A 17,632-nucleotide genomic window follows, 5' to 3' on the forward strand; every position below is an offset into this window, starting at 1 on the left:
GGTATTTTTGCAGAACTTTCAACCACTTTATCATTAAAATTATTTAGGTTTTTATTGGCCAGACCATTAAGGCGAACCTCTGCCATGGTGCTTCTTAGCCATGTTTTTAGTCTTCTAAGGCAGCTAGCTTGTTAGATTAAGCCTATTGTACCACAATTACTGTCAAAGTTCGATCCCATTCTTTATGTTTGGTAAATCATAAAACTGGGCAATAGATTCACGAGTTTGTTTCAGATTTTCAGTTGCCATCTTTTGCATCTGCGCCAAGTGTATCTTAGAAAGCAAAACGTACTTCAAGGGAATTGAATCCAAGTATGGTATTACTAAAGACCTTTTCCAGTATTCTGAAGGGCTTTCTGTTGAATGATTGTTTCTATGACGTTGTTTCCCCGTAACACACAGCATTGATGTAATGTCCTCCTTCAGTCCGACTTACTCTGCAACAACAGCAGCTTCCTTTATAATTTCGTCTGTCACTTTTTTCAGATTTTTACTGTGGTTTTTGATTAAAAGTAAAATCCTTTTATCGTGTTCCGAGGCTTTGACCACGTCCAAAGCTACAGTTTGGAGTACGTTGACAACGGGTTCCATCAAAGCCGAGTATTTGGCTACCAACATAATCTCGATAATGAAAGAAATTCTGGAAGTAGCCGCATGCAGTTGGAAGGCACTTTTGCGAGTTGAACTATTTTCTTTCTGAAATAATGTTTGTAAGGCTTTCAGAAATACTCTGATAGTTTTATGTTTCTCACTCCATTTTGTCTCGCAAAGTATGGAAATATTAGGTATCAGCTTCCTCCTCAAAACTGATTCCCGAAAAAAGTTTATAGTACTTTTTGCGTAAGATCGCTTGTTGTACCCCTCCATCTTTTTCTGGCATTGTTAAAAATTAAAAAACTATCAAAACCAAAACCAATGCATTTATTTGTATTCAGATCTTCTTTTGTCAAAAACTCATCTATGCTATGTGCAATCGATTTCGCATCCAAATATTTTAGCTCAAAGAATCCAGTAAACATTTCTTGGACTTCCTGTGTTTCTTCATCAAAATATCGCATTCCAATCGATAGTTGTTCAGTGCCAGAAATATCAGCTGTTTCGTCTGCTAGCACTATATGCTGTTGCTTCTTCCATTTTTGTCATAATATCAGCTTTAATAACGCTTCCACAAATACCAATAACTTCATTTTGAATATCCACTGAACGGTAGCATGCGTTGCCTTGCGTTTTTGCAAATCTGATATAGTTGTGATGAAAATGAAGACGATTTTAAAAACGGATGTCAAAAACTGAAATGTTTTTCTGAATATTTCAATATTTTCTACAATATACATTAAACCTTAATTTGTCATGCAATGCGGAATTTATCAATAGGTAAGGAAGTCAATTGATCGAACGGCCTTAGGACTTTGGTCGTTTTGCGGCTAGCTACATTTGATCTCTAGGGGTGGCAACTGCTCCCCCTGTCCCCCCTGGCGATGCCCTTGATATGGATTGATTGATTGATATTTTAAGGATATTTCAAAGAAATGAATCTATAGCAATGTACTGAAATATTTCACAAATGGAAAATAAAGTTGGAAATACTTGTTAAATATATTTTCCCAATATTTTGTCAGCAATGAGGTACTAATATTACATTTCGTGCGTCACTTACCAAAGAATAATTGTCCATTCATATATTCGTTTCCCGTTTTTATGATAAGATGCCATCAAAGTAAGTAAGGCTTGTTTTTTCATTCCACTCTATGCTACTTTTGAAGTATAATGGAATATTTGTAGACTTAGTCCCTGATAAAAGATCTCCATAATCTGCTATCTTAGCCTTTAGGACTTAGAATAATCTGAAGGAATACGATTTGTTAGTATTGAATTAATTTTCATTACATTTAGCTCCTCGCTTACTTCAGTTGGCACACATTTGATATTTATGAAATTAATATTCAAATATAATATGAATACAATATAGTATAAATACAACATACGAAAAATTCAATAGCGTTTAATCATAAAAAATACGTTGTTCGATCTCTGTGAAGCCACGTGTACAGCAGCCTTGGAAAGCGAAGAAGTGTGGACTGGAGCAGTGTCAAGAAGCAAGCACATACCTTAGTAAATCGAAGTAATATTCCGCATTAATGATTGTATTTGATTGCTTAAAGTCAATCAAATTTTTGGTCAAGAGCTTATAGACCACACTACTTTCAATAGTTCTTTTCAATGCATTTATTATCTAGCTTCTTTTAATATGACGGTGCTTCGAGCTAGTCATTCTCGATCTTCTAAGTAAAAAAGATGGACCGGAAAGGTTTTATTTTTTAATCTATAATGTAATTACCTTCATTATGTAGAACATTTTGCCATCTATTGTGCTGGAATTTTGGACAAACTCTTCTCCCACCAAGAAAATGTTGTAACGATCGGAATAAATGGACATTCGAGGACCAGTATGATGAATGAGACAGTACCTCCCACCCCAATTCATGAATTGTTTTGTTTTGTACAATTAAATCATCTTGGATGGTCGATCACGGTTGGTTAAGGGTGTTTGAGAATTCCTACATTTTCTGATATGGATGTGCTACTACTTCTTCCCTTAGCATTTCGTTGTATAATATCGATGGTCTTGTTGATCAATAGAAGTCAGAAGTATTAAAATTATGGAATCTGAACCAAGAGATCTAATGCACTTAAATACACTATAAATCTCGCAAATGTTTGTGGTCGCAACTGTTGCGAAACATAAAAATCATTTAATTTCAGGTAAGCTCATCTGATTTTGGATGATTTTATCCCAAATTGGAAAAAAGTCTCGTAATTCATTATTTAAAATAGCACAAGTCATAATAACTTTGACACGATTTCCAAACAAATATCGATATTTTTACACTTTACTATCCGATTCTCCCAATATATTTCTCAAATTACATCATGATAAATATATTCATAATTTCCGAGCTAAATTTTCCAGAATTGCGGTGATTTGTTTTTTATCCAGTTTGCTTACCTCAATTTCTAAAGTTCCATCCGATTCTATCTTATTTTTATGAATTTAATTCGAATCGTATTGTTGTATTGATGCGTTAAAAGGTGGATTAGGAAGGCGATGGTAATTGTCATTATTTTCAAGTTAAATCGAAGGAGTTTGCAGGTACATGTACATACAATATGTAGTGTTGAGTACCTTAGGCCCCACAACTTACCTAAACAACTTTCTGATGAATTGATTTCATCTCATTTTTCAATTACGATTTTTTGCAGATACTTAACGATACACTTAATTTATGAGTAATAAAACACAATATATAAAGAACTGTTAAATACTCATTGAATGAGCAATTAAACTTTTGTAGATAATCTAGACCTCGACTAAATGCGTGACCTTTAAATTTCTCTCATTATAATCAACAATACTACTTTATTTGTAAATGACTAATCCAACAACTTCACCACAACGAATTTAGCAAATCGACAACAACTTTCCTTATTAATGTTACGAAACATACACAAGTTCATTATGTCGAAATCGTTATATTCAAGATTAGTCGAAGTAGCTCCCAATTACACCCCATGAAATTGGAGTTTGATACAAACTTATGTCTGGTATAAACCAGTGTCAATCATGGGGTTGAAGGAGCAGAACAATATTGTTTAACAGACAATAGGAAGTTGCTCGACATCTAAATTTAATAAGTAATTTTAACAAGTTGATCAATAAACGAAGTTTAGTGTTTGTACTTGATTTTCCCAACAGTAATGTTGAATTTTAACTTTCTTTAAAATAAAAATACATAGAACTATGTTTTTCCAGAAATTAATTTACATTTTGGCAAATATTCTTCTCTTGAGAGAATCTAATACATCGTTATGAGTCAAAATTGAAATAGATTTTGGGTGAAATTCTGATGCTATACAATTTTCGAAACTGGATGCAAAAAATTTACCGAAGTATGTAGATGACGTAAAAGTAATGCTGTAACATTATAAAAAAATTCTAATACGACTCCTCGTTTCCGCGTTATAGTTTTTTAAAGTTGTGAAATCAAAGTTTATATTTAAGTATATTTTTTAAATTATGAAATGATTAATAATCTGTACAATCTACAGACAGTCATAATGAATTTTTCAACGAAAAAGTACTCTTTGATTAACTCGATAGAATTTATGGTATAGGAGATATGAAAATTTTTAGATCGTTGTACATGCCAAGAAAACCGTTCGACATTCTGAAGAAATTTATCATAAATTGTAATTATTTATTGAAAATACTTACAAAAGGTATTGAGTTGAACAAAGAAAACCTTTTTGTTAGAAATTTAATTGAAAAATTCATTTTTCCATCTTTAGATTGTCCCTGTAAAAGTTACGGATTGTCAACCATTGGACATAAGCCGCCCCTGGCCTTCAGATAGTGTGTAGAATTCTTTATACCGTCAGATACGCTACATGGCTATACGTAATCATCCATTCAAAATTCATAATGTTCGAATGTATAATTTAGAAAATATATTTAAATGTAAGTCCTGATTTCCCAACTTTGAGGGCCTATAACTCAGAAATGAGGGACGTATGAGAATTTTTATCTCATAGCACAGCATTATTTTCACGTCATCTACTTCCAAATTTTTTTGTATATTATATTTTGAAAAATTACCCATGGCTCTAACTACAAATGTTCATAAATTAAAAGCTATGTAATTCCGTTGTGCTTTTTTTGGAATAAGGAATATGTTGTACATAAAAATTTCCGGAAACTTCCCAAAAAATATTGAAATTAGTACTATAAATACAGAAATTAATTTAGAGTGTTCAATCAAAGAAACTTTTGAAATTATAATATTTTTTAAATGAGACACGTGAAGAAGTACCTGATGGAACGTGAAAATTGAAAGAAGAAAGATTATAATAAGCAATGTTGCTATAGGAAGCGCTGTTCCTGAAATAATCTCTCTCTCTTAACAGGGTAAAGTATATGTATAATTTCGAAATTGCTTTACAATATGTCAAGAATTAATAAATTGACAATTTTGTCAAAAATTGACAAGAATCAATAGTTCTTTGTCGTTTATTGCCTAAAAGTAAGTGAAAAATGTGTATCGAAGCAATATAAGAGGAATATATTGTCTACGACCACTTTCTTATAGAGCCACATATAGTTAAAAAGCTAGACAAATTATCAATCAGATTTCAAATACTTCCATAATATACCACAGGATAAAGACAATTTAATGTAAGCTGTTTGTAATAATTTCAGAATTTCTCTACACAATATTAATGATTAACAATTCTTGATTGATCGTAAAATAGCTTAACAATTGCGATGACCTGACTAACCGGATAACCGTGAATTATCTTGCAATTATACTTAAATTTGGATTTTAAATGACTAATTCAATGTGATGTATCACTACCACTGAAGAGCAATTAGCCTAAAGTCTATTTATTAATTAAAATAGTTAAACAAAACAATGATCAGTGGGTGATCAACACTTGAACAGAAGAATCGTGGAACGGCATCGTTATTAATCCAAAGCAGTGGTACCGTAATAAACCACAAGTAAAAAGCCGCGTGAGAGGGACGAGCGCCACATCGTTAAAGAAGCCGTTAAATCTGGTGTAGTACAGGGCCGGCATCTTATTATCATACTGCAGTGTTTATATTTGTCTGTTGCGTAATTTTTTTAAATATGTTTAACATGGAGATAAATGATGTCAAGGCTATTGATGACGTTATTTCCAAAACGGCAAAGTGTTTACCTAGATAAAACATTTAAATTTTCTGACGTTAAAAGTGTATTCAATATGTCTTGGAAAAGGTCGAAACCAAAATGTGGAATATAGACATTGTCATTGATGTGCAAGTTGAGCTCCTTATTATAATTGTTGATTACAGTGAAGCTCGATGTCATCTGACAGGGAATAAGGAAATGTTTTATTGAGGTAGAATATGAAGATTTCATTTTTATATTTCAATCCATATTTTGAAATTTTTAAACGAATGTGTTCCTTATTTTTTGCCGTTCACTTTGTATCTATTCCAAACTTCTCGTTTACATTGTATATTTTTGTAATAATAATTGTCCATGATAATTCATACTTTGTATTATCAATCTGCTGTATGAAACTATAAATTATTTATCAAGTACGGTTGCATGTTCGGCTTTAGCGTTTTCAACCCTGATATGTTTTGGTTTACTATTTTTCTTCAATAAATAGACACGTACATTTCATCTGCTTTTATGAAGAGTGTGATGTAAAAATTTGTCATCACCGCAACTTAACGACAAAATGATGTCAATAATTCTTCAAATCTGGATTTAAAATAATCAATTCTTTCTGATTGTATAGTTGCCACAGGAGAAATTGGGTTGTTATAATTCGATATTTTTATCCAAAATGAATCAAAACTATTCGTGTAGTAACGAAATTTTTTATTTCAATTTTAGATAATATATCAAAGTTGCTATTGCAAACATCTGTAATCTAATCAGTATGAAAATGAAGTATGAAAATTTACCAATTCCAATGGTCATTCATAATTTAAAATCTTAATCATATGATATTCATTCAAATTTTGAATAACTGCCAGGGTTATGCTTATTTCTAATATAAAAACTATTACGAACAACCTAATTTCCCACGTCAATTATCCTTTTTATACACTGCATGAAATGTGTTATGTACTGCATGGTTGTTGCCTGCATAATTTGTAAAAACTGCTGATGATCTCGACCTCGAAACTGTGATCAGAACGTTCTATAGGTGAATTTTCTTGACTGAAAACTAGTAAATCCATATGAGGAAATAAAACAAATATATTTTCAATATTTTTAAAATCTATCTATCTATCTGCTTTAACATCAATATCTCCATGAAGATTTGAAAAGTCGAGCGTTTTTCTCCCATAGATGCTCAAAGGGAATTTTTTAACCATCGTAAAGTTGGAAAGCTTCGTTTTGTATGCTATCACCTTCACGTGCCTTATGTCGCCCTATTTTATCCAATAATTACCTTTCAAACCTATGATTGCCTGGCCAATTGGTTAGTTGTCTACCTTTAATTTCGCACAAAATGTACCGAAGCTTTGATGCTTCTCTGAAATTTTTCCAGAAAGTAAGATGATTTGAGACGGTCATGACCGCCGTGACCCCACCCCGTAGAAACTGCGCCTGCAAGAAGATTCATAGCAAAATTAACCAAATACGAAATTTTTCCTTTAGTAAAAGTTTACATCTACTCGCTTCTGTAATTTCTGTAAGTTGCTGTCGAAAACGTCAAAAAATTGATAGGACTCAGAATCAATTACAAACTCAGTATATCAATAATCTATATAATATAAAAAGAGGGAACTAAAGCTCCAAGCAAGGTGCTCTACATAGTATGGATGATTTCACTCGAAAAATTCAACGACGCTGACCAAATAATATGTCCTTATTTCGCTTTTGCTGAACGTCATATGATGTGGAACCGATTTGACATAATAAACTATAACGTTGTTCGCGTACAATAGATACAAATGCGACAGAACGCGATTGCCTTATGTTACCCCCCATTGATTTGGTGTTTAATGCAGGAGTCAAAGGAAACCACACTCTATACGAACTATATTGTATGTTTACTAAATGAGGTCCATTTACACAATTCTATTGGACTCAAGCGACAGTTCCACAATAAATGCCATATGACTTTAAATTTAAGAGAGACAATATAATTTATGAAATTTGATTCAATTATGAAAGTGATTTCAAGTTAATTTATGAATAATTATACCACTTGGAAAACGATTTTGTGATGTTTGTACTTTTATTAATTTCGTCTAAAGTGGTTATATCTTTAATTGGGTTTTGGAAGTTTTAGATTCGGATCCGTTATAATAAGGATCCATTTCAATTGGTATGTAGTGGCCTCAAAATTCTCTTAGTAAAAATTTCCAAAACACAAAGTCTTACGAAAATGTTTAATGAATATGGTATTAAATGATTAAGATAACGTAGATAATTCGTAAAAGGTAGGAATAGTACTTTATAATGGTAGAAATAAGATCCCAAAAGGGTCAAATTGTTTTTGAACTAACAAAGTTGCAAGTAGAAAGTACCATGTCTATACCTGAAAACTATATTATATTCCAAATCAGTCACAAAATATGTGATGGTCATGGGAACGTAGGGAAAATAATTGATTCATCAAGTCACAATAAAAAATATTTGATTGGAGGTCCAACATTAATGAACGTAATATTTTAAGGTGCCAACAAGTATTCTAATTAGAATACTTGAAAAAAATATATTAGTGTGTATGTATAAGTATATTTTGTATAGAATTAACTATAAATCATCAAAATAAAACTCGTAATTTGAAATAACTAACAAGTCCTGAATACGGTCCTGCAAATATACCTGCAGTATTCTATTCACGCCATGCCTTATGTGTTTGGTTACCCTTTATTATTAATATACTATAGCCAAAACGCTATTTTTGTTTACTTGACCTCACTCTTACACTGATTTGAAATAATAAAATACTTTGCAAACGAAAAAGACCCATTTTTTACAATTCCCATGTTGAATGGGCAATATAAATAAAAAAAAATAATCATGGATTCGGAGTTTTTTATGTAATATAACTTTTTTAAAATGTATGTTTTATATTTGCATGAAAGTACGCATGTTCGAGGTCACAGCATTTTCATCAAACGGTGTTGAAATATTTTCTCAAATAAATACTGAAACTACGGCTAAAATTTTCAGGAATACAGTGTACAGCTCACTTTTCGAGAGCAATGGTTGGATGAGAGGCTCAAATTTAATGATTTCGGAGGACGATTAAAATATTTAACGCTCACAGAGGCAAACAGAGTCTGGATGCCGGATCTGTTTTTCTCAAACGAAAAAGAGGGCCATTTTCATAATATCATCATGCCAAATGTCTACATTCGCATTTTTCCTACTGGATCAGTATTATATAGTATAAGGTCTGTACAATATAGTGCATAAGTAGAACTAATCAAAGAATAAATAGTTATACGAAACCAGTTTTTAATAAATCATGAATTGCCGCCAAGCTATGGCCAACAATTTACAACAGAATTAATAATAACTTTTTAAAACCTTATTATACTGCTTCTATTACTAACTTCTCAAAAGTTTATAGTTATAGTACATTGATATTTTGCAGTATAAAAATGGAAAAGATCAGTAAATAATTTGTTCAAAATGACTTTTATATAAGTCATATTTTGATTTGCGTCTACTCATTTGCGGAGGTTCGAAATAACAGCCAGAATATCTAAAATAGCATCCCATTCACTCAAATATGACTGCACTCAACTGTATAAGGTGTTAAAGATCACATGCTTCGATTAGTACTCAGTGGGTTAGAACAAAGCCGGATTTCTGTCATAATTTGATAGGGAAAGCGGTTATTTGTTCATTGAATATTTTATTGGAGTATTAGAGCATTAGAGCCAACGAGAAGTATATATTTTGAACTGGTACACAGAACAGAATATTAACTACAAGTGATATTGATATTCAAAACAAAAACGATATAATTTTCCACACCAAATTGAAAAGTGACATAATAAGCATCACGTACAGTTTGTTGAAAAATATTTAATCAAATTACAAAGAAGAGGAAAGAATTGACAATAGTAAATTCACTGTTGATTTTCATGATAAAAGGTTGAATGAACATGAAAGTATTGAGGTTGAAATTATAACATTGGAATCGCCTACAATTTGTATTATTATTAAAGATGTTTTAAAACATTTTCTATTGATCAGAATGAAATTTCATCTGAATGACTTCGTCATAACTAGTCATGAATATGTAATAATTTTACTTACTAAAGATACCATTAATTGATGATGGAACTATCACACGAATATCAAACTTGTCATAATGGAATGTTTCGATATACAATAGTCAGAAACGGGAAGTGTCAAGGACCAAAACTTAGTTTATCCTGAGTTTTTTAAGCTGATTAAAAACATGTTATTACTTGGTTACTAAGTCTTATAGTTAAGGATGTGAATATTATGCGAACAAATCGACGGACGGGAAAACAGACTCTGCATAACGTCAGTTTAGGTCGCAAACCACGTACATCTTTTCTTTCTTGGATTTTAATATCATTAGATACAGAATTTACGAATGTATCTAATAGAAAAACTCGTGACGGCTCACAAAAATCCGATACAATTTAAAAGTCTGAATAGATATATGAATCTCGCACCTCCATTTTGTTTAAAGCTAACCGCAATCCGTGTTAATTTGCTTGTACTGTTTTTCTTCAATTATTTTCTAAAAATTTGATATCTGGCCACGATTTCAATCCTTTATAAAATAAAACATGTTAACACTTTATTTTATCTTTCCATCGTTAAGTTTTTTGTGTTTCCTGTAAAATTTAGTGCTATAGAGTTTGCGAATTAAACCGACGACTTCCACCCCTGTATAAGAGTGAGACCCAGTGGTAGAATTTGGTAGAAAACTCAACTTGTGTGATTTCTATTGTATTTGTCCATTGATTTCTTGGGCATGTTGCCACACAATAAAAATGTAAATCACCAAGACATACTTTACGTCTCTATCTAGGTCTTTACTAGACTTTACTTTCATTGTCATTAAAAAAATAATCGTTTCAATTTTCAAAAATGTTCTGAACAATTTAACACTTCCATTAACTAAACCATATATAAGGATTATGTTTAGGGACTCACTCAGAGTTGCATCTAATATCCCAAATATAGCTTTCTGAAAGGGCAATTCAAATATCCTACACAATTTAATACAGTTAATGATTTTTGAAAATATACCTACACCTATTCTTTGATACATTCTCATTATTCCTCTCTATAGATTTTTCGATTACAACCACAATTCAATCACTTTTTTCAGAATTATTTTAAGTAAATTTTCTTGTGTAGCTTATTCCTCTACTTATAACAGTACTTTCTACATTTACATTTGTTAATGGTGTACCTTCCGTTTTTTCTTCGTATGAATATACACAAAATGTCTTCGGTATTTATTAACCCAAAAAAACTTCCATACACTATACAAAATTACGCTTACCCGCAGTGACTATTACATGAATCCTCGTAGTTCATGAAAGAGCGCGCTGAACATGTTCGTGTATCCTAGATGAATAATACTACTGGAATAGCGTGAATCGAAAGCAGGTGGATTATTCCACTGAGTTGTTTATCAAGGTATCACAAGATAGCTGCTAGTATTACAAATTTTCTTGTGACAATTAGAAGAAAATAATTTTGTATTGGTTCAAATTATTATTGTTATTATTTAAATTATGTTTTCAGTTCTCAATTTATTTGGAAGTTCTGCAGTACTGGTAAAACATTGCGAGCTAAAAACTACAGAGTTAGAGTTCCATCCGTACTATATCAAAAATATTTTACTCGGAAATAGCAGTTTTTTTATTATTTGTGGTCAACATCATCAAAGATCCCAAAATATTGGAGCAAAAACTTTTTCTGCTCATAGTGCTTTACGTTTTTAGTTCCTCTAGATAACTTTTATACATTGCAGTTCATTTATAGTGCGTCTCTACTATTAGCTGACATTTGATGAATCTTAAGTCTCTATTAATACTTATTGTAATCGCTACTCCGAAAATAATCAAAGGAGGGTCACTGTATCATTTGGAGAACGATTATTATTGAATATTGACAAATGACGTTTATGAATATCTACTGAAAGCTGGTATAACTTGTTTACAAACTACATCTTCATGAAAAACGTCACTGTATAATTAATAGTACAAATAATGTTTAACCTGAATTAACAGCTACAAACAAATTTCAGTTAGCAATGGACTATAATATAGAATCGTACTTAGAGTACAGCCTAGTCTCATATAATTATTTGTAGTGATTATTTGTGATACTCCATCTAAAAATAAAATCATGATCGAATTTAAACATGAATATTTTTTTGCCATTACTCGTCTACATATTTTCAAAATTATTATTTAGCAATCAAATAGCTCTGAAATTAAATAGAGCATGATGATTATTTTGGTTAATCTCACGTAATAACATGAAAAGCTCCTTTGCTCCAACCATTACAATGCAGAAAGCTGACTTAATACCAACTTGAAGATTTCCTGTCTTAATATGCCATGTAAGCATTTCACAAACTAAAATTCTATGATCTGCATGTCTCACGCTCTCCGCCAAACTGTTCCGACAATCATTAATTACAGAGTTTAAGGGTTTAATCCAGCGATTTGCGATTCTTTTGAAGCATTTTCCGTGCCAATGGATATTTCAACTTGTTTTGAGGGTATTCAATTTAAATTATTCATTGAATTGGAAATGTTTGAGTCGAAAATTATTTTTAATAACTTTGGTTTTCAGTAGTTTATTCATCTTTTAAATTTACAGCTAATATCGAGAACAAAATTTTTCAATTTTTGATCATCAAATAATTATTGATTAATAGCATTGTAATTCATTTCACTAATTATAATTCTCTCCATTTAGTTTTGTGTCAGTGTGTACATTTTTACCACACTTTATTCTCAAAACTCAAACTGGTAATATTTTACAAATTTTGTAATAAATATTCAACTAACTTCTCGGTGAAATTACACATGCTTACTAACTTCCGATGTAAATACAAAAATCAATTAAAAAATTAAAAAGTAATTATCCAAGTAATTAGTAATTAATTAAATGAATATTTTATAAGTGGAAATTTGTTTATGATTTCACCAATAGATAGCGATAGTTACAATTATACTTTCAATAAAGATTACAATAGATGGCGCTATTAATATTATTAATTGAAATATAAACTTCAATTAAAATATTTTTAATAATCTCTTTTGATATAAGTAATTGCTCAAAAATAACAGGAAAGAAGCCGTGCAAACAACGAAGCGTCAGCTGAGGTGGAAAGACTTAGAACCCTGGTGTATGAAGTCTAGAGGTAAAGAGAACCATCTCAGTGTATCAAAAAGTGTTGAAAGGGAACAAATTAATGTGACGCTTTAGTAGCAAGTAGAAACAATAATAAAATCACGAAATTTACAGCAATATAATAACCAAGGTTTATAAAAAAAGTTCTAACATCGAATCACTATCCACGTTTTTGAAGAATTTTAGAGGTTATAATCACCAAATTCTTTTTGATTACGTGAGTAGTTGACACTTTAAAGACTGTATATTTTTCGACTACACAAGTTAAGTGAACTATAAAATTTTTCAACTTAGCACACTTCACTCTGTTTAACACTGTTTGCTACACTAGTGCTATTTTGGTGATTCTTCGAACAATAATTTGTTTACAGATAGACACTTTTTTAGCTTTCCAGCCATTAAAGGTGGTTCTTCTCGCCTCTACCCTCCCTACCCTGGTATAAAGTTGAAAGATCTTGACTAAATGTCAAATTTCAATTATATAGCGTTTTCAAATAAATTACGGATAAGACATGACCAAATTGATATAGTCTTGGAACGTAAAGGGTCTATATTTTTGCAATATAGTTTCTGAAGTAAATGATTAATAGAACATGGAAAATATTCAAAATATTGATTACAGAATTTTACTAATACAATAACAACTACAGGACTTAAAAGTAAATATCAATATATTTAAAAAAAAAAAACTTTTTCATAAGCCACACTAGTGGACAAGGTTGGTGCATATGACGTCAGTTGGTAATAATAGAAAATAAAATTACCAATTTATTGAAACAATACCAAAAATGTGAGCGCTCAAATTTTATAAAAATGTTATCTCTTTCAAGAATAGTACGAGTATATGCCATCAAAAACAAAAATTGTTAAAAAACCAAGTCTCGCAATTCAGTTCTTCTAACGTAGTTGTAAGACCCATTTAATACCAAGTTAGTAGATTTATTCAGTCCCTACATAAAAGACCTTCTGTCTTGTATACCACAAGCAATACATATTATAGTAAATAAGATCGTTTAATGCGATTGCAAACTCGCGCTGACTAAGGCACATTTCGCACCAAGCCAGTCTAGTCCATTCGCATCCAATCAAGTCGGACGCTTTTGAATTGGAAATATTAACTTACCATTAAAACAAAGAGCATGTCTAAATCTGGTTTCATACTAAGCGCGTCCCGTCAAGTCCCAACGCGTCAAGACTTGCTAAGACTTATTGCGACTCAGCCGGTCGAAAATTTTAAGAATCAATCAGTCGTGACAGTTGTACGGAGAAAAGGGATATAGAAGCATTAGTGCAAGCGAAAAAATCAATATACGATCCTAAACACCCAAAGCACAGAAATCAGGATTTTATTGCTGCAGCATGGAAAAGCATAGCTATAGAATTGAACACAACTGGTAAGTAACTAGGTTTTTATTTATAGTATATTTTCGTGAAAAGAGGTACAGATTTGTCTACAAAACATCCCGACATTTCTCGTTTTGCCATGGTACAGAACCTTCTGGTGACATGAAATACTCTGTTAATTGGAGTCATCGAGTAGATCCGGAAAGAGGTGATTGAAAGAACCGACCACTGGTCTTATTTAATGTATGGGATGAACCCAACAGAAATTTAGTCTTTCCTTCATCTTCCTTCTTCTGTATAATCGGAGTAAAATTATGGCTTGCAGAAGAGCATCCATCTTGTCACATATTCTTCACAACACTGACTGACTCAGACTCAACAAGTGACATATTCAGTGCGAAAGCAAAAACTTGACTAGACGCGAACGGACTGGACTTGGTGCGAAATGGGCCTAAGCTGCGAGACTTGTTTTGTTTTTGATGACATTGTGTTGTCATGCAATGGCCAAGTCCATCTATTTTATTTAAACATAAAAATTTTTTAATATTTGTGTGGTCACTATAAGATGTTGTGAGATTAGCTAATTCCGTAATAACTTAAGACAGGAGGTCCCTTAAGTAGGGACTGAATATAAATCAACCGACATGGTATTACATGGATCTCACAACTTTTTATGGTAGAAGAACTGAATTGCGAGACTTGGTTTTTTTTACAAGTTTGGTTTTTGATGGAATTTTCATATCTTTTTGTAGCTAGAACTATTTTTTTGTTTTCTAATTTTTGTAGGTAGTCTTCCTCTTTTTCTTTTCCAGTAGTACTTCTTGGGCTTCAGCTACAGCTTTTCTTAAAGCACACTCCCTGTTTCTATGAGTTTTTCTTGGAGGCTTTGATGTTACAATTTTTACCAATTTGGTTGATGAATGCTTCTTACTCTATTGTATTCACAAATTAAGGATTCCTGTGTTTCAATACTTCCAAAGTCGCCCTTAATTAACGGGATGTGAATACTGCAGAACCGATATCCATCAGCGTATTATCGAGACTTAGGCTCTGACTTTTATGTATAGTTATAGCATTTGTTATACTTATGGGAAACTGTTCGCGATAAACAAAAGCTCTATTAATAATTTAAATTAATTTCTACTTAACTTCGGTCTTTATCAAAATATAAATATTTTCATCAACTACTGACTGGATACGAAGTTATTATGTCTTATCAGAGCAGTTCGACACCCCTCGTTCGAGCTTGAGACCCGAACTGTAGACAACGTCAAAGAGCGTCGCATTTGGTACATGTAGTTAAACATTTCCCAGCGAACGCTAAGTGGCCCCATCCTCACTTCCAACTGCGAACCATTGGTCAGATAGAAATGTAGCGTAGTCGCCGATAATATAGATTTCGATGGTAAATGACGTGTGTAAAATGTAAAAGAGATTTCTACTATTCACCTCTGAAATAATTTCGGAAGTGTTTTCTGCCGTTCTTCAAAGGAGAAAACAACTACTTTCCTGGTTAATGACTCGACGAATATTGAATTACAACTCCTCTGAAGAGCGTGATGTAAATCAACCTTTTTGTCGATATTAGCATCCCTAATGGCTGGCAATTGCAAGGAGAGGGCGCAATAGCTGACTAGTTTCGACGTTATTACGTCTCATCAGAACTGAAGACAACGTCAAAGAGCGTCGTATTTTAAAACAGAAGAGACCTAAAATCAATAACATTATGCATCAATATCTCAAAAGGTCTAACAAATAAGAAATTAAAGAAATAATTTAAATTTAGTTTTGACCGGACCAAGCTCGTAATCCCATTTAATGTAATATATATTTTTGAATTTTCCGGATTAATTTTCACTTTTTGCACTATACCGATAGAATCATTAACATTTAATCTTATTTTTATATATCATATGAGATTTCAGTTATTTATCCAGTTGGTATGTCTAGAAAGCTGGACTGACATTGAAAAATATTTTAGTTTCTTCGTGATTTATACACTGAACACTAATTGTATTCAAAACTTGAAGCTTCTGTGTCTACGGTCAGTCAGTGAGTGACACAATTAAGAACTTTGACTAGGTATAATTTGTTATAAGCTACTGATTCAAATTGGATGAAATTTGAAATATACAGTGACTATGCAATGCTTGCTTGGTTACTAGATATACAGGCTTCTAGTTTACTCCACACCGAAATTATAGGGGATCGAAAATGACCTGAACTGCTTCGAGAATAAGATGATACGGCCGTTCCGATTTTTTTTGCTCGACTTGGCGGGGGCACTGCCGTGCCGTCAGATGGTGTATTGTATCTTCCTATAAAGTGCCCACACTTTTGGTGTTGTTATAATAAATTGTTAAACTCCACAATTACCAACTTCTGACGTCATAGATACCAACCTTGTCGGCCACCGTCCCTATCTTGGCCTTATTTTTCATTTTTTCATGAATACCACTTACATAATGCGCTAATAGAAAAAAATTTAGTATTATATAAAGACAAGCAATTCAATTTTTTTATGTCAACATTAAACTTGGCTCTCCTAGTACTTCACGTGAATTCTTTTTGGATAACTATTTTATTATTATTACTTTCTTCATTAAATACAAAATCCTTTCTAAAATATTGAACCTGTTTCTCCTACAACATTTTAATTCTAATTCAAATCAATGTACCGTCTCTCAATCTATCAAAGAACATAATAATTTTCAAGAAAATTAATTGTATATAATCAGTTTGTCGAACCCAATTTAATTATAAAACTGACAGGTGGCAATTTTTGGAAACAATTTCAATAATTATACCAATCATTTTGAACGTTTCTAACACTGGTAACATTCCTTGGATAATACGTACGCTTATTTCTAATTTGAAGTTATTGTGGATTTAACGACAAATATTGTTCCAATATCAGATCCAAACATAGACGCCTTATTTTTAGTTTAGCTTCGAGTAGTTCTTCTACAAACCATGTCATCAGGCATATCTTCAATATCTTCTCTAGCCTACTACCCCATTTACGGTGAACGTAAAAAAAATTGGTAAAACTATTACAAGCTATTTCTTAATCTCAATATATATGTCCAGTTCAAGCAGAATAGTATATTTAACACTTTTTATCATTTTCTTTCAAATGTTCAAAAAGAAAAACAGGAGTAAATGGAGTAATGGAGTAAATGGAGAGATTTACCATAGAAACAGCCTTTAAACTTGTATTGGATTCTGAGCAGTACATTAAATCATTTTGTTCAGCTGCTCTCTCTCCTACACACAAATTCTGGTACCAAAAGCCTACAATTTCAACATCCTCTTTCCTTAAGCCCAATTTACAAACAAGCCGC

General features: G+C 31.9%; 1 protein-coding gene across 3 annotated transcripts in view; it reads left to right on the forward strand.

The window, feature by feature from the left end:
- The window catches only part of LOC130450714 (glutamate-gated chloride channel), an 85,109-nt gene that overhangs the window by 53,441 nt on the left and 14,036 nt on the right, over positions 1-17,632 (forward strand). For all 3 annotated transcript variants that reach the window (XM_056789296.1, XM_056789294.1, XM_056789295.1), the window contains exon 4: positions 8,748-8,971. In XM_056789296.1, coding sequence (XP_056645274.1) covers positions 8,748-8,971 — 224 coding nt within the window. The remainder of the gene's footprint in view (positions 1-8,747; positions 8,972-17,632) is intronic.

The sequence above is a fragment of the Diorhabda sublineata genome, chromosome X (assembly GCF_026230105.1).
Source record: "Diorhabda sublineata isolate icDioSubl1.1 chromosome X, icDioSubl1.1, whole genome shotgun sequence".
Lineage (NCBI taxonomy): Eukaryota > Metazoa > Arthropoda > Insecta > Coleoptera > Chrysomelidae > Diorhabda > Diorhabda sublineata.